General features: G+C 44.7%; 1 protein-coding gene across 2 annotated transcripts in view; it reads right to left on the bottom strand.

Moving 5' to 3' along the window:
* LOC111146169 (nuclear receptor subfamily 4 group A member 3) overlaps positions 1 to 23,725 on the bottom strand; it is a 31,972-nt gene extending 8,247 nt beyond the window's left edge. The window contains exons 1-6 of one of the 2 annotated variants that reach the window (XM_022501603.1): positions 23,629 to 23,725; positions 20,382 to 21,379; positions 16,548 to 16,677; positions 15,917 to 16,089; positions 6,404 to 6,603; positions 4,125 to 4,303 (exon numbers count right to left, since the gene is read on the bottom strand). In XM_022501603.1, the coding sequence (XP_022357311.1) occupies positions 4,125 to 4,303; positions 6,404 to 6,603; positions 15,917 to 16,089; positions 16,548 to 16,677; positions 20,382 to 21,377 (1,678 nt within the window). In that variant the 5' untranslated portion in view covers positions 21,378 to 21,379; positions 23,629 to 23,725. Of the gene's footprint in view, positions 1 to 4,124; positions 4,304 to 6,403; positions 6,604 to 15,916; positions 16,090 to 16,547; positions 16,678 to 20,381; positions 21,380 to 22,661; positions 22,693 to 23,628 lie in introns of those variants that run through there. The other variant, XM_022501602.1, reaches the window with a different exon arrangement.
* Positions 23,726 to 24,630: the final 905 nt, after the last annotated feature.

Genomic DNA, 24,630 nt, shown 5'->3' with positions numbered 1-24,630 from the left:
TTAGAGTATATGTCTGTCTCCCCAAGGAAACCACAAACTCTTTGAGGATGAGGGATTGTGCGTCTGGTGCATAGCAGATGCTCAATAAATATTATTGAATTAATCTGAATTGAAATATGGTAGTCCTCAGGAATTCAGACTATTTTCTAGTAACAAAGTGGTAGGTTAAAAATAATTAATTTTCCTAATATGGGATGCTTTCTGCAATTTACAATTAACCCATTCATTTGACCAATGTTTGCTATGTGCCAGACACTTAAATGCCAAGGTAATTATAAAGATGAATAAGACTCTCCCTGTCCTTCAAGAAACCCACAGTCTAGTTACAGAAGAAGAGACACAAATAAATTACTTAATACAATGTGTATGTGCAATTGTAGGGATACAGGAAATTGTTATGGATTCTCAGGAGAATAGCTAGCTCTTCCCAGAGGTAAGAAAATAGCATTTAACATAATAATAATGAAGTTTGGTCTAATATTTTTTCTCTTCGAAGTACACATTAGCTCATTTAATCTTTATAGGAAACCTATGAGTAGATGCAATTATCCCTGTGAAAAATGAGAAAAATGAGATTCAGAGAGTATAAGGAAAAAAGAGAGAGAGAAAGAGGGAGTGTGCATAAGAAACTAGCCCGACTGCACAGCTAGGAATTAGCAGAGTGAAGACTTGAACTCAGATCTCCAATTTCTAAATTCCAAGACAATCCCCACCCTTTTTAAAAAAAAAAATGATATTGTCAAGTTTTACACTTTGTTTTCTTTGCAATGCAGCTGATGGCTATACATGATATAAAAACAGGGTAACCAGGTAACCATTTAGAATGAGTGGGGTAGAGGATATGGCAAGAGCAGCCACTTGACTGGTCCTTCTATGTCACTGTTCATTGCTTTCTGTCCCTGGTTCAACCTTTCTTCCTGCTCTCCAATCTTAGAATTCATGTTCTAATAAGACCAAGAAAAAGACTCTAGGCGTAAGAGAAAGGAGTTCTTTTCTCACTTGACAGAAGATCTGAGCGGGCAAAGAAAGCCATGGAGAACATTCTTTTGGTGTAATGATGCCAAATGGCATTTGGACACTCAAGATTCCTTCCCCACCATCTGGTCTAAAATGGCCTTTCCGATTTTATTTCCCTTTTTACTGCATGGGAAAGACATTTTACTCGGATGCTAGATCATCATAAGATAAATACCATATTGAATCAATCTTTTTCCTTAAAATCCTTTAAATTCCCCCAAAGTGCAGCTTTCACCACCAGAAGCAGAGACCCCAGGACCCACTGTGGACACGATGTCTTCTGTCTCATGCTCACCGCAGGATCGACACTCTTCAAGTACAATAGCCTGCATTCTTTTTGGTTCTTCTTTCTAACTAGATTATATGTGGGTTTGGGTTCAACACAGGTGTAATGCAACACTGCTTACTTGTTCTCCCCAAAGGTACTGAAGCCTTTGTGATGCTATTTTCTTGATCTGGAATGTCCTTCCTCTGCATCTTCCCACGGCTACACCCTACTCCTTGGGAAGCCATACATGACCAGTGCCTCTACCTTTCTCTGCCCGAAAAAAGTGAACAGTAATCTGGACTTCCCCTGCACCAAATCTGTTGCTTTTAAGGACCTGGACGCTAACTGTCACACATTAAGTTCATTGCATCCCTAATCGCACATGACTTTCTAGAAGGTTCTACCCTTCCTAATAGTAGAATTGATGCATGGCTTATCTTTGCATCCTGAGAGACTGACACCAGCCCTGGCATATGGTAGGCCCTCAGTATTTAGTTAATGAATGGATACTTATAAAATGATAATTCCACACTAACTTTCTGTTTGGGGGGGGTCTTCTTATGTATGAAACATAATGAACTGTTGCCAGACCTCACCTCACCAGGATCCCATAAGAGGCAAAGCATTTCTGTTGCTCCCACGTCAGGGATGGAGCACGGGTGAAAGAAGACAGGGCAGATAAACTGGGGACTTAAAAACATTTGATAACCACAACTGTGGGGCATGGGAGTGATCTGAAACAAACCATTTCCTGCCCCACCTCACCACCAAGTTTTTCACAAGGAGGCCTAGAGACAGGTGGAAGAGGCAGATAAAAAGAAGTAGAAAACACAAGCCATGTGTGTGTGCCAACTTTTAATACTGCCCAGATTCTTAATAATTTCCCTGGAAAAGAGATTGGCTACACTTCTAACAGCCTGTTTCCTTTTCATGATTCTTCCCTGTGGTTTAGGAGCAGATAATTTGGGGATGAGTTTTCTGATGCCAGGAGCCCAGCTGATCAGAGCCCCACCATCACCTGGGACCATCAGCGGAGCTTATTCCAAAGTCAGGATTTCCTGGGAGGCCATAGTCAATTGGAAACGAAGATCTGGAACAATGCACACTGGTGTTTTCCGGACATCCCCTTTCCTGCCCTTTCCTGATGCTTTCATACGTTTCAAACCCCCTCCCAACCAGCAAATCACAAAGCACTGCAACGTGCGGAAAAGAGAGAAGAGGAGCTTATTTTTCCTGTGGGCATTCCTCACAGCACCTAGGATAGCTCTGCACAGGCTACCAAGATCAAGGGCAGGGACCAGGACTACCCCGTGAAGGACGGGGCCCCTGGTGCCCGAGTGCCGGGCGAGTGCAGCTTCATTTCTTCAATACTTGTGTCCTCCTTGGAGCCTCTCAAGCAGCCGAGGAGATATTCACCAAACATAACGCCTCCTAAAGCCACCACCAGCTTCCTCATGGCACCGAGTTCGATTTTGGACTCCCTAGGGCTTTCAAGGGGAAGGGGCAGGCATAGGCCAACTTTGAGGGGATCCCTGTCACCATCATTCCAGGATGGAATACAGGTGGAACGAGCGCCTAGTCCAAATCCAGTCTGGCTACATCACAAACCTTTTTCCCGAAATCCTTACTGCTATCTCCTAGAACAGGTATTGTTATCCCCATTTTACAGATTGCAGTCCGGAGAAATGAAATGCATTACTGAATAGCACATGCTTATTGAATACAGGGCCCCAGATTACAGCTTGGGGGTGCCGGATTCCATAGTCCATGCTGCTTCTGCTATGCCAAACTCCCTGAGCAAACCTCCCCATAGAGGGCAGTGGGCCGGGCAGCTGTAACCGTAGGGCACACAGCCGGCTGGAGGCAGAGACGGGACCCACAGCACCATCTCCTAATTTCTTCCCTGTGTTCTCTGCACTGAGCTGCCCAGTATCTCCAGGAGGAGGGGACTGTCTGGCACTCACGTGTCCCAGGCTCATCGGCATCTATTAATTTCTACTTAATGAGGAAAACAAACACACAAAGATGTAAACCTCAGTAGCTCTCGTCTAACCCCACAGCTCCTATACCTGGACTGGCCCTTTCCCTCTTACTGGTGCTCAAAACCAGCTGTCGGGGTAGCTCTTTCTAAAATGCAAGCCTGGCTCTGATGCTCCCCGGGTCAACACTTTCCATGGATCCCCACTGCTTCCTGAATGACCTCGGACCTCCTCACTGATGTACGAAAGGCTCTTCGTGCCTCGCCCCACCCTTCCCTGCCAGGCCCGGCTCCCTTCCCAGCACTCTATCTTTTTTACTCATTTCCTTCCTGAAACTTATGACAGCCAAACAGTCAATGGGTTTAGCAAAGTTTTATGTATCCCCAGAATTCTCATTACTCCCATTTTAGCCTGGAGATACCCTGTGATTTTATCAAGGACCATTCACGTTTGTAAAATGTTACCTCTTTTGAGAAGCACACCACCTTTGATGACTCGGCACTTTGTACCCATGCCCACAGCCTGCCCTGGCACAGCACCCTGTCTCCCATGCATTCGTGTGCACATTCTAGCTCCTCCAGGGATGCATGCTATCATCTCTGAAAACCCACCGACGTGAGCAGAGGGCCGAGATCAGTGAACACTTGTTGACTCACTCGCTGGACTCAACACTCACTTCCATAGGGATGTGGCAACGTGTTGGTTTTATTTGCCGCAAGCCAAGGCTGGTTCTAAGTGGCAGTCATTGCCCCAATTTTCTGGTTGTGTGTGTGTGTGACCGCCAACGCCCAAATGCACCGTTAACGTAGGAAAGGAGAGGAAGGGGACACAGTCACCTCGGTGAGCAGGGTGGAGCTTACCTGTGATCATGCTCAGTGCTGACAGGCATGCTAAGGCTTGGATATCAAGGTTCAGGCTCTGCAAACTTAAGGAAAAGTCTTTAATGGAGTCGAGCCACTCCCCAAATCCACGAAGGCACTGAAGTCGATGCAGGACAAGTCCATTGCAGAACACAAACTTATCTTCAGCAGTGTTTGACCTATAAGACAAAGTCGTGGGGGTGGGTGGGAGATGGAGACACATCAAACATGTGTTCAGTCAGTCCAACATCAGAACACAAAGGCACCTAAACAGTCATGAGGCAGCCTTCAGAACCCCCCGGCATGGTGCTGTGCAACCTTCCCAGATATTCTCGATGGACAAGACTGTGCTCCTGGGATGGACAGCCACTGCTACTTGTCTGCGCGAACCTTCTGAGGGGCAGCCCTGGGTAGCAGGCGGTGGAGCCCCTGCTCTCTTATTACTCGAATCAGGTGCTCGAATCATCCCTGCGAGGGATGGGACAGGGAGGAGAAGGCACTCAGGGAGGATGGACGTGAAGTCCCAGGCGCCACCTCTCTCTGTAGTGAACGTGAGGCTGTTCCCTTCAGGGCTCCTTGGCCAGGACTTCTCCCTTTTATTCTTAAATGTCAAAAACTGATAAGACCTGAGCCTAGACACTACAATTCCACTGTGCAGACTCTAAGAACACTTCTTGCAATTGCCAGAAGTCAATCCCAGAAATTAAAAGTGATCCAAAGTCCAAGTAATTGTTGTTGGAAGTCTCCTTCTGTCCTTTTAACAGCGGGGATGTGGAGGGCTGTTTCTAAATCGGCCTGATAGTTTATATTATGCCCATCACCACTCTGGAACACCTAGACGTCACCACTTAGCCATGGGCCTGGGGGGCATGCCTTTCATCTCTCCCTTTCCTTATCTATAAAAAAGGAAATTCTGATTACTACCTCCTGCCATTGTTGTGGGAACTCAATAAGGTATTTGAAAGCCCACGCACAGGGCCTGGTACAGAAGAGGAGCTCAATGAGTATTAGGTGTAATAAATTCTGACTTCTCTATGGTCCTTACTTGAATCTTACCTTTCCTTTCATTTTCCAGTCTCTTGCTACATATTTCTTTCTTTCAGCCTATTGCGTTAACAAGTTAATATCTCTTGATTTGGGCTTCTTGGATGAGTAGCTTTATTCATTCATTCCCTTAGCAATTATGTCCTTTGCCCCAGGTATATGCCATTCCTGGAGCCAGGCACTGAAGAAAATTTGGTGAATAGTACATACATGGCACCTGCCGGCATGCAACTTATCCCTTACTTAATCCATTGCTGCCTGCCCAACAGAGGACAGTCCCCTTGCTGGCTTGGCTGCTGGCTTGGCTTCTGTGCACATGAGATTGGCTATCATTATGCTAATGACTGACCCTCCCAGACGTAACTCCACCTCTGTCTCTCCTGCCACAGAGGCGTGCAAAAGACAGAAGGATTCAGCCTCAGAGTTTAAAACCTGGACCTCAGGCCACTGGCATCAGAATCACTGGAGCATGAGTTAAAAATGCAGATTTCTGGACTTCTTCCGAAGTAGCTCCAAACCAGAAGAGCTGAGAATGAGGCCTGGGAACCTGCACTTTGCACAAGAGTTTCTGGTAATAACACTTAGATATGAAAAGCTTAGAGAGAAGCTCAGATCCCAGGTTCCAGCTTTTTCGAAAATCACCCCCTCTTTGTCTTTGGTGTCACTGAGGAGGACAGGTTGGATCAAGTCTTGATCCAAAAGCTATTCTCTTGGAGTAAACACGTGGGGTTGAGAAGCTGTGGGAACTCTTTAGAGCCCCATCTGGTGTACTCTGAGCAGCCCCTTGTTAAATAGAAACCCGTGAGGTAAATGCTACGCTCAAAACAAATACCTCCTGCCAGGAAATGCCTCACGCACCATGAGAGAATCTTCCTCGAATCACAGAATGTTGGAACTGCCAGGGGCTTCAGAGATCAGCCTCAGAGATCAACCATGGGCTTCAGAGATCTGACCTCCTCATATCACAAAGCAAAGGGAGTATCAGGGGAGGCCAGGGACCGGCTCAGGGTCATAGAGCAAGTCCATTTTGGAACTGAGACTAGAACCTGGGAGTCCTGGCTCCTAGGCAAGTGCTCTCACCCACAGCCTAGTTTCATTCATGCCTGGCCATCTTTCCTATTTCCTTCCTGAGCAAACTTTTCACCGATGACTCCGTTACAAACCCAGCAGATTTCCAACTTCTCCTAAGCAAGGGGAGAACTTAAAAAAAAAAAAAAAAAAATCATAGTAATTACCTGATGGAAAGTCTGAGAACAAACAGCTCCAAAAAGGCTGATTCTATAAGCAACGTCTGATCTTCTTTGGGGAGATCAGTAAATCCGGGGATCTTTTCTGCCCAGCTTCTGGACACATCGATGGAGGCTGTCAGGAGGTTGTAGAACTGTTGCACGTGCTCAGCATCCGTGCCTGCTGCAGCCTGTTCGGCCGGACAGTACTAGAAGGCAAACCGCAGAGAGCTGCATTAGCGCAGGTCCACTGGGGCGGCAGCACCATTTGCAAATTAGCTTTTTCAAGACAGTCAGGGCCTAAATCCTCATTTTTAGGTCCCACGGTTGTAAAACATTTTTTTTTTTTTTTTTGCATTTAGTCTCATCTGATTCTCATAATGTAAACAGAGCAAATTATGTCACCTCCTTTTTTTTTTTTTTTTTAAAGATATTTATTTATTTATTTCACAGAGAGAGACACAGTGAGAGAGGAAACACAAGCAGGGGGAGTGGAAGAGGGAGAAGCAGGCTTCCTGCTAAGCAGGGAGCCCGATGCGGAGCTTGATCCCAGGACCCTGGGATCATGACCTGAGCCGAAGGCAGACGCTTAAGACTGAGCCACCCAGGCACCCACATTGTGTTATATCTTAACAGACAAAAGAAACCTGGTGACATCCATTAGTGCAGTGGTTTTCCATCCTGATGCAAGACTGAAATCAAGTTTTACAAAACACCTTGTCTAGCTCATCTGCACAGAGATTTGAATTTAACAGGACTGGGGTGGGGACTGGTCATCAGGAATTTCAAAGGCCCCCCAGGTGATTCCAAAGAGCTGTTAAGGAGAATCATTACCCCTGAGGTCTGTGTCCAACAGGCCTCCAGGGTCTACTGATTCCACCACAGCATAGCTGTCTCTGGGATGCTGATTCAGTCACAGTTCTCCAAGTGTAGTCCCTGGGCCAGCAGGACCAGCAACACCTGGGAATGTGCCGGAAATGAACATCTTGGGTCCCCACCCAGAACTATAGAAGCAGAAACTCTGAGACTAGGAGAGACTGTTTTATGGAGACCTCCAGCTGATTCTCGTGCACACTGGAGTCCAGGAACCACAGAATTAACCAATAGGAAAAGAGAATGATTTTTGCTTGTTGCAGGTAGATTTCTGTAAGATAAAACAAACCAGACCAGAGGAGGGGGGTGTCTCCTTAGCAGGGCCCCGGCAGTCATGTGCTATCAGACTCAGGACTTATGGCTACTTAAATTCATGAAAACTAAATAGAAAGCCCAGTTTCTCAGTTGCGCTGGCCATATTTCTAGTGCCCTAAAACCATATGTCAGGTGGAATATTTCAATCACTGCAGAATATTCTACAGGACAGCACTGATCTAAAGGATCCCAGGAGAAGAAAGGTACAAGTAGGAATACAGTCCTTGTCCAGCTTTTGGATATTCTGGTAGACTCAGGGTTTTGCTTGAGTCACTAGAGGAAAAAGTCTTTGCTGCTCTGGGCAGGAAGATTGATAGAGCAAGATAGTAATCAAGGGTCAAACAACAACAGAAACGCAACAGATCTGCAGAAATACTTATGGAAGTACGCACACCATTTCCTTCGCCCTCACGCAGCCTTATGTGTGTTTGTGTCTTTTGTCTCAATTCCTGCGGGGTATGGATTTTAATCCGTATTTTACAGGTGAGAAAAATGAGGCTCAGGGGGACTTAGGAAGGTGAAGACTTTCCCAAGGTACACAACCAATAGTGGTCCAGCCAAATCTTAAACATGGCCCCATGACTCCTCCTTCTACACTCCTTGGCTATTAATATGTCTGATGTTCCTAGCTGGTAGCCTGTGGGATAGTTTTAAATAGTGTTTTTGCTTTGCTCTAATCGGAGGTGTCTGCGTGTGTATTTGGTCCCATGTTTTTGTCAACAGCACAGTGACAGCACATAATTGACCTCCAATAAGTTGTTGAATATTGCTCAGTGAAAAAACAGTCAGGGGAGTGCCTCGGTTTGTCACAATGCCCTAACCTGGCTCCCGGAGGAACAGCCAGGAAGCGCCAGGAGCTGACTAAGGAAACACTTAGGAGGAAATGAGGTACTTGCCTTAACTGGGTCTCTCTCTCTTTTTCCCCTTTGTGCTTTCCCAAGAGGCATCATGAAATACCAAAAGACACCATCAGACAAGGGGCCCAGATGCTTTAATCCTAGATTTGTCTAGGCCCCTAATTTGTGAAAGAATGTAGCTCTGTCTGTAGTTACCTGGGATAAATTACTTCACTTTTCTGAGCCTCGGTTTTCTCCTCTGTAAAGTGGGGATTAGAGCAGAACCCCCTTTAGAAAGCTGACAGTACTACATGTGAAACTCCCACGTGCTATCTGGAGTAGAGAAAAGAATTTTGGACCAGGCAGTAGGTCAATGGGTCCTCCTCCAAGCTCTGGCATTGACTTGCTATGCAGCCCTAGCCAAGTTACTTAACTTCTCTGGAGAATGAAGTGACCGGGCTACCTGATTTTTAAGATATCTTCTGGCTCTCTGCATTCAGCTGTCTTTCTCCTATTGATTTCTAGTTTAGTTACATTGCGGTTTGATGGCACACATCGTCTGTTTTCATTCTTTTAAATTTGTTAGGGTGCATTTTATGGCCCAGACTATCAACTACCCTGGTGAATGTTCCATATGATGGCTCTTGAATTCGATGATTCTACATGTTGTTAATCATACCAGCTATGCTGTTACTGCCTAGAATTTGGCACTGATTTAGCATTATTTTGTCTTAAAATAGTGTGTTAAATGGAGAGAAAAAGACCAAAGGTTGTAAACTTGTCCCTGGGAACAGGACCTAATAGCGCCCTTCTGCACTGACCTCCCTGAAACCATGGCTCACAACTCCGTAATCCCTCTGCTCAGAATCCTCCGGAGTGCTTAGCTTCCATCCAGCATTCTCTGTAGGCCTCATCCCTGCTGGGCTCACATTTCATGCGTCCTGCACACAGGGAGGTGCAGACCCTGCCTACTGTGTTTGTGCAATTGTCTCCGATGGAGTTCAGCAAGGAGAAAAGCCAGCAGGCCCGGCATGCTGGACTCCAGCCAGACCCTCCGGGCTTCACCTGCAGTGATTCTGGCCCACGGTCCGGAATTTTGGGGACAAACTGGAGTCAGCCTGAGCCACCACTAACTTGGGGTTGACTAGAGGAAAAAACAAACCAAAGGTCCCCTCTGTTGAACGTAAGATTTAAAGGAACAGAACAAAACATTTTGGATCCTTTCTTACCTGGCCTAGAAGTTTTTTATAAAACCTTGCCAAGGCATACTGGGATTTGCAGGTGGAAGAATCTGATCCACATTCTCAGCTTCTGGGCTCCCCTACATCACTCTGTTTCTGGGCGAGGCAGTTTTGGGGTTCACCAGAGAGAATCCAGAAATGTTCATTTATTGATCATTCCCATTGAATTTAGGTCAACTAGAGAAAGACTTAAAAAAAAATAAATCTTTTTTCCTGTTTAGGCTTTTTATTTCAGCCTGTGTGAATAATCGATCCATCTAAAATCTGCTTTACCTCTGGCCAGAGACACAGTATGACATTTACTAACCATTTAGAAGAGGCTATCGCTGTCTGATGGAAGTTTCTCTGAATGACCTAGAGTGAGAATCTCGAGCTGAAAGCATCCACAGAAGTTACTGAAACAAGTCTCCATTCTGCATATGACAATACTAGGGCTGGGTAGGTCAGACTTCACCAACAATCCTAAAGGCCTAAAATAAATTGTTTGAATGCGAATTAAGTGAGAGCCTCCGGGAACGCCAGCCCCGGCACATGAGTAATGTGAGGTTTTCAGAGCAAAATGGAATCTGGTATTTACTCCACCTCACTGCTAGTCCAGGCTGAATATGTAGAATGTCCTAAGAACCTTTATTTCCCTTCAGAATGTTACTTCCCCCTGGGTCTTTCTATTTCTTTATACATTTTAGATGTGATCATTACATGAGACAACTGTGCAGACATATTCTTAGGTTTTTACACTTTAAAAAGTGACACTTAAAAAGAATTGGCAACAAGTATGTCCCCCTCAACACCCGCCCTGCCGCCATTTTTCTTTTCTAACCCCCTCCCCTGCTAAAAAACAAAAGAAACAAAAAACCCTCTTCTCCTCCCACTAGTGGCATCACTACAGTGATACCTTTGCTTACTTTCTCTCTCGTTTAGGCTATGTCAGCTATAGGCAGGGGATTCTCTTCAACGTGTCCACTGCTATAGAACAGTACCTGACACCCAAGAGCCCAATCCGTAATTATTTGTTATACGATTTGGTTACTCTCCGAAAATTTATATGTCTATCCCTCATTCCCTCTAGCCTCCAAAAAAAAAAAAAAAAAAAGCTGGGAAACATAAGATTAGAGGTAAAACTGGATTGTTTTTATTAAACTATACTGGTGGTTCTCAACCCTTAGTGTGGCAACGAGTCACCCAAGGCACTTGTTAAAATGCAGATTCCTGTCTGCCTCATCCCCCCGTCCCAGTTCTGATTTGGTAGGTCTGGGTGTGGCTCAGGAATCTGAATTTTTAAGCAAACACCCTGGGTCTTCCTGGGCACCACACTCCGGGAAATGCTGAGCTCAGCCCATAGCAGAATTAGAGCGTGGCTAACAGTCAGAGGGTCCAGAAGGAGAAACCTGGGAGGGATCATGGCGGGGCATTTAGTCCCATCTCCTCACCATTCAGACAAGGCAGCTGAGGCCCGCTGTGGCACAGGGACTGGCCTGAAATCTTGTTAACATATTTAAATGCCATTTGCTGGTGCCTGGTTTTATCGGAGCGGCATCTCTTGTTTTTGGAATCTGTTACTACCCTAAGTGACACCAATTACTGAGAAACATCCCAGTTTGCTGAAGAATACTTAAAATAACCAACTAATGAGAACGTTAAGTATATTTTCTCATTAGTAATAATGCAGGCTCCAAAGCCAAACCCCATATCTATATATACTTGTATTGCTAAATTAAAAGCAACTGTGGGGCAGAGAACAGCTACATTTCGAGGAGAAACAAATCAAACGTGACATGTTTTGACTGCACTGATATACAATGATCTGAGCTCACTTTTGAAGGAGAGAAGTTTGGCCCAAAGGAGAAGTGAAGGTCCCAGAGCCAGGAACACTTCCCAGAGCGAGAAGCTCTCTTTCTGGCCTCTCACACATGCATGCATTCCCTCTGTGACTTGGAACCCAACTGCTCCACCTCCCTTTCCCACAATCGGGGAAAACCACTCACTCATGACCTTAGAGACATACACGCCGGAGCAAGGTTGGAACATACCTATCTGGCAAACATTGTCTCATTTCTCCATTTGCCCAATTCAAGGGGGAAACTGGTATTGTCAACAAATTGTCTTGGTCAAATCAACTGTCTGACTCAAATCCGACAGGGCAAATTCTTATTTAAAATGTAATAAACTATGGACACACACTAGAATGTTAACATTTGTTACCACTGAAGAGTGGGATTAGTCAGGAATAAATGAAGAGGAGAATTTCATTTTTCACTTCGTCCTCTTCTAAATGGTTTGCCTTTTAAAAAAAACCCAATGGGTATATATTACTATTATTGTCATTTTTAAAAACCCAGTAAAGCTTCTATTTAAAAAAAAAACTAGTAAATTTTCATTACAGAGACAAGGCAGTATGGTGAAATAGGAACTTAAGACCTTGAGTGATGAGATTCAGATCTAGCTCTAGCTCTGCCCCTGACCTTAGGCAAGACACTTAGGCTCTGTAAGCTTCTATTTACTCCTCTGAAAATATGGTGGTTGGATTAGATGATCTCAAAGTCACCTGCAGTTCTATCCATTTGAATATATATATCAGGAGAAGATATTATGAAAACTGAATTTCAATGAATGACATTCTTAAAAAAAATGACTGAAACAATAAATTACAGCACATAAAGCTGTGGCTTAAGTGAAATTATGTAAGAACATATGTGATCTTGCCTAGCTCAAAGTAGGCACTCAATAAATTCATTTTGCTTCATTCATTTTATGGTAATGTTTTTTAGAGAACAAAGCAAGTTCAATCCTGTTAAATAACAAGTTTCTTAACATATATTCACATACACATTCACATATATATCTAAAATCATATAAATATAAAATTACTTGCATTTAGGAATAATAAGGTAAACCCCAGAATCATAAAATCTTAGAGTTGGAAGGAATTCAATATTCAAAATAACTTCTCTGCTTGTGAGAAATCCTGTTATGTGTTCTCCTTATTTACTTCATGTGTTGATGAGCTCATGCTTCCACAGTAACTCTTGTAGCTAAGAGAGCTCATCCTTATCTTCAGAATGAACTGGATGGGGCCCCCCCACTTCTTCTTCTTCTAGATCTGCCCTTGGGAGCAGCAGTCCTCTTTCCACAGGGTAAAAGAGTAACCCAATCCTGCCAAACCTTCTCACTTTCTGTCTAGATATTTTCGTTTCCTCCAATCATCCCTTACAAGTTTCCATAAATGGTGTGTTTCCACGTCCCTCTTAAACTCCAGTTTGGGAATGGACTTAACCCTTGAAATGTAGTCTCATAGAACAGAGCCTGTGTGTCCACTCCCAACTTGGTTCTGGTCCTGCATTTCTACTATAGCAACCCAAGGTAATTCAGCATCCCTTCCTTCCATCACACATATGTTTTGTTGGTTCATATTGAGAGTGTATGGAATAAAGTCCCAAGATCTTCTTAACAAGAACTACTGATGGGCCAAGGCTCTTCCATGTTTTGAAATTCTAAATGCTGAGTTTCACATTTATTTTTGTTAACTTTCTTCGTGATGGCTTCAGCCCATCCTGTTCCAACCTGTCGAAATCACTCTGAATGTTGATACTGACATCCATCATATTAGTGATCCCTCCCAGATTTCTGTCATCTTCAAATGTGATCAGCATGCCTTCTATGCCTTCATCCAAGTTTTTGATGAAAACTCACTGTATTTTTAAAAAGTCTTTTAATTTAATTGATTTTGGTCCAAGTTTTGATAATTTTGTAAAGCTATCTAAAAGCAGGAGAATCCAACTTATGAGGTTCAACCTGATTCCAAAACAATGCAATTAAAATAAATATGCTTTACAAAATTGGGCAAGGCACCAAAAGATAGTATCAATGTGACCCAGACTCTGGCATGGTCAATCTGCTATTTTGGACAAAGCTAACAATTAAATTGGATAAATGTTTGTTGATGAGGATGGTGACTCTAGTCTAACACACTGAATAGTGCAGAGGCAAGCAAACACACTGGATTGATTTTTCCATGTGGAGACAGTTCCCAGCTGGGACAACTCAAAGTGCTGGGGAGGGTTTGCCACTGAATGACTAATTAGGCCACGTAGGCCAATAATAGGGCCAAAAAATCACTCTGGGGGCCCAAGTTCTCTGGACTGACCATCAGTAGTGATTTCCAATGCCTGGAACAACGTCAGACCGTCCTACAGGCTCGGCATAGGCACTGTGGAGCAGCTTCATGAATTCAGACAAATTGCATGTGGGGAGGCCCAAAGGTGCTTCAGGGAGGGGAGGTCATTATTTCTGAATGCTTTTCTAGCACCCACTCTCATTGAAACCAAAGACACGGTGAAGCATGGTATCTAGGAACACAGACTTTGGGGTCTGTGGGTCCCCAGAGATTGTTGGGGTGTTGGGTCCAACACCCTTTGCTTCTAATTCTCTCTTTGACAAATGTCACCTATGTGACTTTGGGCATGTCACTCCCTTACCCTTTCCCAGTTTTCATCTCATCATCTTTGAAATAGGTGATAACGTTTACCTTAATGATATGGCTACATGACCTGTGACATGTGTAGTTCATACATTCAACAAATGGTAAAGGAAGAAAGGTTGGTCAGGGAGATAATGTACAGGGCACTGTGCTAAAGCTTTGACAAGTATCATCTTATTGACTCTTCTTCACAGACCACCCCAGAAAGTAGATATTATTATTATCACTCCATAACACAGATGAGGAAACTGAGGCATTACAAGGTTTCATTGGTTGCTTAAGGTCACCCATCTACTAAATGATGGTGTTGGGATTTTCTTCTAGGCCTGCATGGTTCCACAGCTTAAACCCTTAACCACTGCATTATTCTGTTAGACTATTATTTGAGACTTGACTTTAGTTAAGAGATGCTACTTGTAATCAGAATAAGAGTCCTCAACCTTTGGTGCTAAGGGTCTACCATGCTTCTCATTTGACGTGTTGTGATTAGGTGTGGAGAGGAAGCTTCACAGCCTATAATGAGAGTGAGGATGAGGGAGGGAGGATCGCAGCAGGTTCACCAATCACCCCTTCATTTCTGTCAGCATCGCAGCCCAGAAGGAGGGCACACAGCAGACACACAAACACACTCTCTTTGCCAGCTCTTCCATCAGAAGTCTGAAATACTGATTAGACCTGGGGAGGGCAATCTGGTAGTCGCTGCCAAGTCAGATCAACCAACTGGAGATCCCTGGATTGGCCCTTCTCTCTCATCTGTGTGCAAACTGTGTTTCTAAGTTTTCTTGGATTAGAGAGTGGGAGACTATCCTCACTGTTCACCGTTCTTTAAGTGATGAGACGAGATAATAGAATGCAATGTCTAGCATGCAGAAATAACCCAATAATTGTGGTCTTTTTCCTTCCTTTCCCTCTCTGCTGAGACCCCGTCTTATTAGAAGCTTGCTTTTCTGAGTCCAGTGATGTTTATACATTTGCTCAGAAAATCCCTTCTCATGGTTCCCCTCTGTGTTATACAAATTTCTGGGAATTTTCAGAGTTCAAACTGATGATACTTGACCACATCTTATGAGAAATAAAAATAGTGATATGCTTTGGTTGATTTAAATAACAGTATTGGTACTCATTTACGGTTTTCAAAGCCATCATTCCTGTGTGACTCATGTTCCAAACATCCCTCTGGGGTTAAATATTATAATCATCTCCACTGTAGGAATGAGAAAGCCATGAGCAGGAGCCAGGTGACACTGGCAGGGAGCAGCAGAGGCAGTGTTTCATCCCGATACCCCTGACACCTCCCAATGTCAAGGCCAGAGCTCGCTCCTCTCCATCAGTGGTCTAATCCCCTGAATAAGCAGCAGGTCAATCAGTGCTGATGCAATAGGGTAAACTGGTAAGGGATAACTTGAGGCTCACCCAGATGGTTTGATCACAATATGAAAAAAGTGTTGGTCCCTTCCTCTAAACCATGAAAGAAACCTACACACTGCAATTCACCTGTGCAGATTTTCATTGACACAACCACCAGGAATTCTGCAACAATGGTATGACAGGTGCAGCACTGTCAGGGTCATTTGTTAAGGCATTCAGAGACCCAATAAGGCAAAAATGATTGGGCGCAATGGATGCACCAGAATTGCTAAATGAAGGGAGAAATATAGGAAAGGTATGAAAACTGTTCAGTCCAGTGCCAGGTGCAAAGTCATTCAATCAACTCATGTTACCAGTATCATGAACAGAGACCCGATCATTCATTCAAAAAGCAGGACATCATAAAACTTACTCTGGAGTAATCGAGATCTCTGGGTGTTGAGTCTGTTAAAGCTCGGACAAGGGCGTTCATCATACAGATCGGAGGAGAAGGTGGAGAGGGCTGAGAAGGTTCCTGCTGTAATGGGCTCTTTGGTTTGGAAGGCAGCCGACCTCTCCTCCCTTTCAGACTGTCTGTACGGACAACTGATGCCAAGAGAAAGAAAGAAAAAAATGTCTTCAAAGATATCCATAAAGAGCCATAAATCACAAAAAAGAATCAAAACACATTACAGTTGAGCAATCATTAACGAGAGCAACATTTACAAGTGGCAATGAGTTTGGAATTCTATCCCCACAATGATTTAATGAGAGTTGAAACAAGCAGCATAAAAATCACTCATACTTACATCTGGTAATGAATTAGCCCTGAAAGTCTCCTTCTTAAATAGAACAGAGATGTATGTACACAAGCTCTCTATTGATTTTGAGAAATTAGAATAAGTAGTCCTCGGCTATTTTTAAATGGTAATACACACCATAAAAGTAAAATGTTGGGAAGAAAAGGCAACTAGGAAAATTCACCATCCCAACATTAATATCAACATTTTTCTCAGTGATAGAATAGGTATAAGCAAGCTGAATAAAGAGCATTATATCCGTACCTTCTTTAACCATGCCAACACTGAGACACTTCTGAAATCGACAGTACTGACATCGGTTTCGACGTCTCTTGTCTACAGGGCAGTTTTTATTTGCCAGGCAAACATATTTTGCATTTTTCTGAACCGTTCTCTGAGAAAACACAATACAGAGATAGTCAACTAATAGTTTCTGGAAAGAGGTAGGACCTGACAAGATGTATTTTAATTACAATGTGAAAAGCGACAGTGCAATTCGTATAATTAGATAAATTTAATTTCCTAACACGCTAGCCTGCAGGAAAAACAATTTTATTAGTGTTAGCTGCTGACAATGAAAATCATCTCGGATTGTTCTGAAGCAAGTCTCAGGAGACACCCAAGTCTGAATGATAAAATCATATCTGAAATTACCAGGTCAACATATCATACCTTGGAGGATTAGATTATCTCCACTTTTAATATCCCTTTGGGAACAATTTTCTACTTGTTCCACTCCCCTGATTATTGCTGACCTTATTAAAATAAAATCAAAATTATCTGGGATGTACTTTGTTGGCTATCACTATTGTAAGTCAAATATCACAGTAACTGGCTTTGTTCCCCAATAGAGATGAAATCATAAAAAGCAAAATCAGGACTTGACTAGTTAAAACATATAGGAAATGTTTTTATGCAAAAAAAATCACTATCGCTTAATCTGCCTATATCATTTATTTCATCTTTAAGATATTAAGATAATATATATTAAGAGAATATTTTAAGAGGATATCTAGGGTAAACTGATTATTTCTGACTTTTGAAAGTAAAATCTTAAAATTGGTTACTAAAAACCACACCAAAAAAAAAAAAACAACCCAACAAAAAGATTAAAAAAGAAAAAAAAAAGGAAATATGAGAGCCATAAATTTTCAATAAAATTTCCTATTAATAGGTTATCTCATAAATGACTACTGACATAGACATCAAAATAGCCATATTGTAAACAATACAACATAAACCTTAGACTTGGATATAAAATGATGTTTTATTCTTCAGCATCACATATGATTTGAAAATAACACATGGAGAAATAATGAAGCATGTTTTATGCTCCAGATTTTAAAAAATGTTTTTAAAAAATTAAAAAAAATTGTACAAGGGGATGTGTAATTTACTACTTAGGGTGAAATTATTCAGAGATTACGTGAATCTATACAACTCCAAATAGAGCAGAAAGTTGGAATTTATTTAGTAAGCCTGGACCGCATTAAAGAAAGAATGAAAGAGAGAAAGGAAGGAAGGAAGGAAGGAAGGAAGGAAGAAAGAAATCCAGATAATTTAGGATTGGTGATCTATTTTGGGTCCAAAATTCTAGATTCACTTTTAATCTTTTACTTTTAGCAGTTCTCAAGCCCCATAAATTAGTTTTCACACCATCACCTTTTAATTTCATTTTAGGGAATGGTTTCTAAACTGCTTCTACGACTTTAAAAATCTACCAAAGCCAGATCCATTTAGTTTAAAATGCAAAATTCCAAAACACAAACACATCTCTGAGTTTCCAGCATTTAAATTCTCAACAGTCTGTAAGGGTAGGAAACTTATGTTTCCTGAATGAAGCTCTCTTTCATTGGACATGCAGTAATTTCTAAAACTCTCTTTCTTGCCATCATCCTCAAGGCTACCTGCCAGTTTGAGTGCTGGTGGCATTTTGCTTCAGGTATACATCTTCCCAATAACCTGAAACCTTCCCCACATTTGTGTGTGTCTGCACAGTTTAAGGACAGGGAGAGATCGTTATGGTTCAATCACTGAATTCCCATCATTAACTGCACCTCATGTCACATTTTTAAAGAATTCAATTTAATGGTAGAAAGCCACTGGGTAAAACCTGCTCCTGTTCCTTTAATTAACAGATCTGTGGGGTGGTTCTCCCCCATCCTACCCCCACCCTTTTGAGTATAGATTTGTTTTCAAGGCATTGCTGCAGAAAAGGGACGCTGTTGGGGAACACTTAATTGACATTTCTAGACGAGGAATGTATTACCACTCCTGTATTTTGGTTAACTCTCAATTATTCAGAGGTGATTATATTCGTGGGTTAATCGTACTTCTCTTAATTGTTTTTCTTTCTTTTACCCTTTTTGGCTGCCTGTTTCATTGCCCTTCAGCATTTCCACTGAAATGCTGTGAAAATGAAATCTGCTACAGGAATGTGGTTAACTTGGAAAGAACCCTGGTAAAGCGTGAGCAGTTCAGACAGGAGAAAAAAATGGCTAAACTGAGGGTTCTACATTTAAAACATTATATTTCTGCATACCTCCTATATGGCACTAGACATACTACAAAGTCTTTCCACAGCATTTTCTCATTTATCTGCAGAATTTAATTAGTTGCATGATATAACCCCAGATCAAAAATAACTGTTGCTTGCTGGTAGGCATACCAATCCACACACATGTGCATTTTAATAAATACTTGGTAGTTTTCATTTAATAACGAACTACTATTTTATGGCCCTTTAAATAAATGTGTTCATAACTGCTTTATCTAATTTGATACTCATGGCCCTTCTCTGAATTTTTATTCACCTGATTGGAAAATGGAAGCCTAGAAAGACATACCATGCTCAACATGGTATTTTGGATTGGTAGATGACAGATCAAGGACTCCTATTTGAGTGTTCTGACTCCAATTTTAGCACACTCCCACTCCCAGATATATCCTATTGGCCTCCAAATACCAGTTACCCAATCAGCATCTAGCTTCCCTTTTCCTTCCACCCTGCCAGGCTCTGGAGGCCAGGGAGTGGCCAGGTGCGAGAACATTTGTGGGTTTGCAAATGCCTGATATAATGGCCAAGGGAGTAGAGAGGGTGGCACAGAATTAAGGGTCTGAAGAAGTCTGGGAGTCAGTAGCAAACGTTGAGTGGCAAGAGAACAAGGCCTCTTCTCCCTCAACAGTAGAAAGAGCACTGACCCCAAGTGTTGAAGGAAACCAGCCGGAACGGCCAAACATGCCACTAAATCACCATTTATAGAACGCACAAGGCTTCTCTTTCTAGGCTTCAGCTTACTCAGGGGTAAGTTATGGAGGAAGCCGAAGACCCTATAAAATTCTCCTTTGGGTCTATGAGATAATGAACAGTGTCCACACCTGGCACTGTGTGTGGCAGAGAGATGGAGGGGACTGGTGAGACCCCAGCTTCTGTCTTCTACAGAGGGAGCTGCCCCAGCCTGCAACCAGCCAGTTGCTCCTGTCTATTCTGCTGGTGCAGACCTGCAAAGAGTTCTCACAGAGTGTGTGTCTTGGGGTAATTTCAATAACCTCTTTGAGTCTCCACTTCCTCATCTGTGAAGCAAGGATAATTAATACCTACCTTCAAGATACTATTAATAAAAATGGCTAGTGGGTGGTCAGAATTCAATCTCAGGTCTGTCTGCTTCTAGAGTCCCAGCTCTTATATGAGGATTAAGTGAGATATAAATGTCCAGGGCCTGGAACACAGACCCCATCCCCTCCCATACCCTGCATGGACAGAGGAGGAATACAATGAGGCTTCTGCTTTTTTTTTTTTTTAAAGGCTAGGGATCCTTTTGAGAATCTGCTGAAGGCTCTCCAGAAAAATGTTCATAAGGTAAAGCCAAGTCGGGAGGTTCACAGCTCCCTGGAGTCCAGGTCTGCCTCCGTTCATGGACCTCAAGTTAAAAACCCCTGAGAGAGTGGGTGTGAAGGTGCTAGGAAAGGCTACAGGCACGCACGGTATAATAATGCCACTTCTGGAAGGGGAAGGACCCTCTTGGACGCTCACTTGGCAGGTGGCAGAGAAGGCTGGCTGCAGAGGGGAGGGGGCGCCAGGATGAGGCGTGCGCTCACCTTGAAGAAGCCCTTGCAGCCCTCGCAGGTGCGCACTCCGTAGTGCTGGCAGGCGGCGTTGTCCCCGCACACGGCGCACGTGCCCTCGCCCGACGACGAGCTCCTGTTGGGCGGCGACGGCAGGTTGGGGCTCTCGCCCAGCAAGCTGGACGCCGTGGGGGAGGCCGTGAGGCCGAGCGGCGGGAAGGCCAGCGCAGCCGCCCTCTTGGCCAGCGGCAGCCCGTATGGGTGGCCCTCGAGCGCGGCGGCCTGGCTGCTGGCGGCGGCGGCGGCGGCGGCGGCGGCGGCGGCGGCTCCCAGCGGCAGGCTGAGCGCTGCGGCGGCCGTCGGGTCGTAGCCCAGGTGGTGGCCCCCGGCCGGGCTAGGCGCGGGCGGGTGCGGCGGCGAGGGCTTGAAGTGGAAGAGAGGGAAGCGCGCGCCGGGCACGGTGGGCACAGCCTTCATCGGCGGGTCGAGCAGCGGGCCCGGAGCGATGCAACCTTGCGCCGAGGGCAGCGCGTCGTCCCACAGCGCCCCCGCCTGCGGGGGGAAGCCCGGCGTGGTGGGCGTGGATGGCGGGGACTGTTTGAAGTACATGGAGGTGCTGGGCAGCACCTCGTCCTCCGGGCCGGACGGGGGCGGAATGGATGGCTGCTGCTGGGGCTGCTGTTGCTGCTGCTGCTGCTGGTGGTGGTGGTGATGGTGGTGATGATGGTGATGGTGGTAGTCGTGCGCGCGGCCCTCCTCCATCTTGATCAGGGGCCGTGGCCCTGATGGCTGCATTTGGTACAGGCAGGAGGGCTTGAGTTCGTAGTTGCTCGAATAGCCTTCCATGAAGGTACTGAAGCTGGGCAGGGACGTGGTGGCGGTGGCCGTGATCTCAGTGCTGCCAAGGTCCATGGTCAGTTTGGCGTAGTCGGGGTTCATAATCTCCGTGGTGTATTCCGAGCCGTAGGTCTGCACTGCATAACTGGAACCTGGAGGCGAAGGGCTATACTGGGCTTGCACGCAGGGCATATCTGCAGGACAGGGAAAAGGGTCTGTCAGAAGCAAGTCAGCACTCTCTCCTAGCTGACAGGTACCACTGGGTTCATTGCTCTCTCATCTGGGAAATGGGAGGGGAAGTGCCATCCTTTTCTCCTTCCGGTAGAGTAGATTTAAAGCTTCATGCTTACTTTCTTCCTTGGAGAAAGCGGAATTCCTGAAAGACTGTCTAAGGGGCCACAGGATGCCAAAACCAGGCCTCGTGGGGACCTCTGCCCACCTTCTCTCTCTTGCCCTTGTTCTCCACCAGATCCGGGAAATTTGACTCCTTCTTTCATAAGCCCAGTCATGTTTTGACGAAGGGGTTTTGAACCCTATAAACTAATTGGGGGTGGTCTTGGCCACAAGTTGGGAGGACAAAAAGAAAGCCAGTGAATGCTCTGTTGGTTTATTTTTGGGAAAGAGGCCACTAGTCCCCAAAGTCACATGCATTGATTTAGAAATCTGAGTTAAAAAAAAAAAAAGTGTCCTTTGCGAGACTTACTGGCCAAGGAAGACTGACATTCTAACATTTTATGAGTGCCAACTGAGCCTACCCACACATATTGTGGTCGCTTTCTCCCACCCCCTCCCCATTTCTCCAAACACAGCTAACAGCCTACACAAACTGGACCCCTCGTGATGACTTCAGCCAGTTAGGTGGAGAGGTGGGAACACAGGCCCAGGAAATGGACTCGGGGGAGTTTGTGCCATCTGCAAAGAAAAAGATCAGCAGCTGCAACAAAACACCCACCGCACATGCTCTCTGCGGTATACAGTATGTATATACACACACACACACACACACATATATGTATGCCCCAATTCTGACTAATAAAATATATCAGTGGCTGTTTTAAGACAACAGTTTACAGCTGCTATAAGAGGTGAGGTAGCCTACAAATTTTCTTATGACAGAAGAATTAGTACCTCTGCAAAAGAAAGCAGTTCCTTAGTAGGTTCAATTTCTCTGCCAGTTGACTATGTTGAGCCCCCGTAAGTGACTAGTATCCCAGATGCTTATTATTGTTCAGAGAAGTTGAGCTGGATGAGAAGGCCTTGGGAATTACTGGATCTAGTGGCTGATTTTTTAAAGATCTTATTATTTCTCTTTCTCTATGGCTAACTAGAAATAGTAAAATGGGCAGTTTCTGGGGGTTGGTTTTTATGAACCAAAGGAAAGCAGGTGCTTCACCTCTGTTTGGAGTCTATGGTCTAGAAGTTGTGACTAATAAAAAAAGTGAGTACTTCATATTTCCTTTGACATCTTTCTCTTACCCACGTTTCCAAATCTGATTGAGTCATGCATGTATGGGATGAAATCTTGACTTGAAAAAAGGTGATGAGGGCCTGTGGGAAGAAGCGGTGATGAGAGGCCAGTTCAAGCCTTCATTTTCCAAGAAGGGCCTTAAAAACACTCACTAGTTTGAAGTTCAAGGATTACTTATCCTGCTGTCTTGTTAGGGTGAAATGAAAGGCTAATGATTTAAAAGAAAGAACACTGCCCAATGTTCCATCTATTCTTCCTTCAGCACCTCTAGGATTTCTCCATTAATCTTCTGTCATCTTTCCTTGCCAGTCCCTATGCATTGCTCTTCTTTGTGTCTTTCTGGGGTTTCCAGCTAGAATATGAGTTTGCTTGCTCCTAAGTTCTATTGATCTGCGTATCTTTGGTGATTACACAGTCCAGGCACCTGATATCTCTTTAACAAAGGCATAAAGAGGTGTTAAAAGCCAAACCTGCAATCCTTTCTTTTGCCCAATTAGAATTTACTCCTTGGTTTTCAGCTCAAATGCTTTTTCTCTTTTCCTCTGCACTTTAATAATCCAAACTTCTGCATCAAATGATTTGGGTTCTGTACAAACATAAATGCTCTGTACTGCTCAAAGAGAGTCCATAACTTTTATATGCATAAACTGGATATAAAAGGAGAGCAAAAATGGAGACATCAAAATGTATAATAAGATCCTAATCTATTGGCGTATGACATTTTTTTTTTTAGGAAAAATATTTTTGAGAAATGCAACGCTTAATTGAATCTGGCTGCTCTACTAGGTAGCAACAGGGTGTGGTATCCAGAGGAGCTTCGTGCAAGGAGGCCACCTGTTCTGTGAAATGCATGGTCAACAGTCACTGCCCTGGTGCTGGGCAAGTGGAACAGCCCTCCTGCTGGGTGTGTGCATTCCCCCCCGCCCCCACCTCTCCCAGCCTGAGAGGAATAAGGCGCCAAGCCTTTAGACCTACCTGGAGGATATCTTGCGCGCTGAATGGTGGGGCTGTGGGTCTCTCCAGCGGAGGCTGAGAGGGTGGGAGGCGGGGACGTCCGGCGAGGCGAAGCGGTGGCAGTGCTACCCGGCTCCGCTGAGGGTCCAGGCTCAAGACCGGGGCTTGCCGAACTGCGCTCTTCCGCAGGAGGCTCTGCGGGCACCGGGAGAGACAGAGCTTAAAGTGAGACCAGGCTGGTCGTCGTGGCCGGGGCTGGGCGTATTGGGAGAGGGTGGTTTGGTAGGGGGGTCACTATGAATGCTACGTTAATTACAAAGAATTGTAAGGGCAAAGAAGCAGTGATTAAGGTGAACGGGATTCCTGGGCAAGAAGCATCACACCTCCTTGGGGCGGGGGGGGGGGCGCAGAAATGTTGTCAGGCACCCACTACGCTCACTGCCGTTTTGTGGCACCCAAATCTAGGCTAAAAATACGTGCATTCTGTCATCGCCTAGGAATTGATCTCTCTTGTCCCCACAATTGGTTCTGAGCTCGCCAAGTCAGGAAAACCAAAGAAAGAGCACCTGAGGAAGAGTTTCGACCGAATTCGAGGAGTCAGTGAGTGTTCACGAGCAGAAAATAGTCATTTTCCAACTCCACTGCCCCCCCCCACCCCGCCCTCCTCAAATACAGAATTTACACGTTGCATAGGAAATGCACAAGGTCCGGAACGAATGCGTGAATGCCCCGGGGAATTAAGAAAGTCTGCGCTTTTCATTCTAAATGCTAATGGAGCTTAGCTTCTATTAGCCGCGAGTTTTGGGGGCCAGGGGTCAAGCAAACAAAAGGACACAGTGGAAACAGCCCCGCGCTGGAAACAAGGGGACCAGGCAGTTGGAGTTCCAGGCTGGTAGGGTGGGAGGAGGGAGGCCCCCTGCACCCAGCAGGAGGTATCCCTGAGGGTGGGCGACTTCGAGGCTCGGGGCCATCCGGCGGCCCCGAGGGGGCACATTCCGGAGGGCGCCGAGCGCGGCTCCGGGG

The sequence above is a fragment of the Enhydra lutris genome, unplaced genomic scaffold, assembly GCF_002288905.1.
Source record: "Enhydra lutris kenyoni isolate GAN:26980312 unplaced genomic scaffold, ASM228890v2 scaffoldscaffold13, whole genome shotgun sequence".
NCBI lineage: Eukaryota > Metazoa > Chordata > Mammalia > Carnivora > Mustelidae > Enhydra > Enhydra lutris.
Note: the sequence above shows the minus strand (reverse complement) of the source record. Positions and strands in the feature narration are given on the sequence as shown.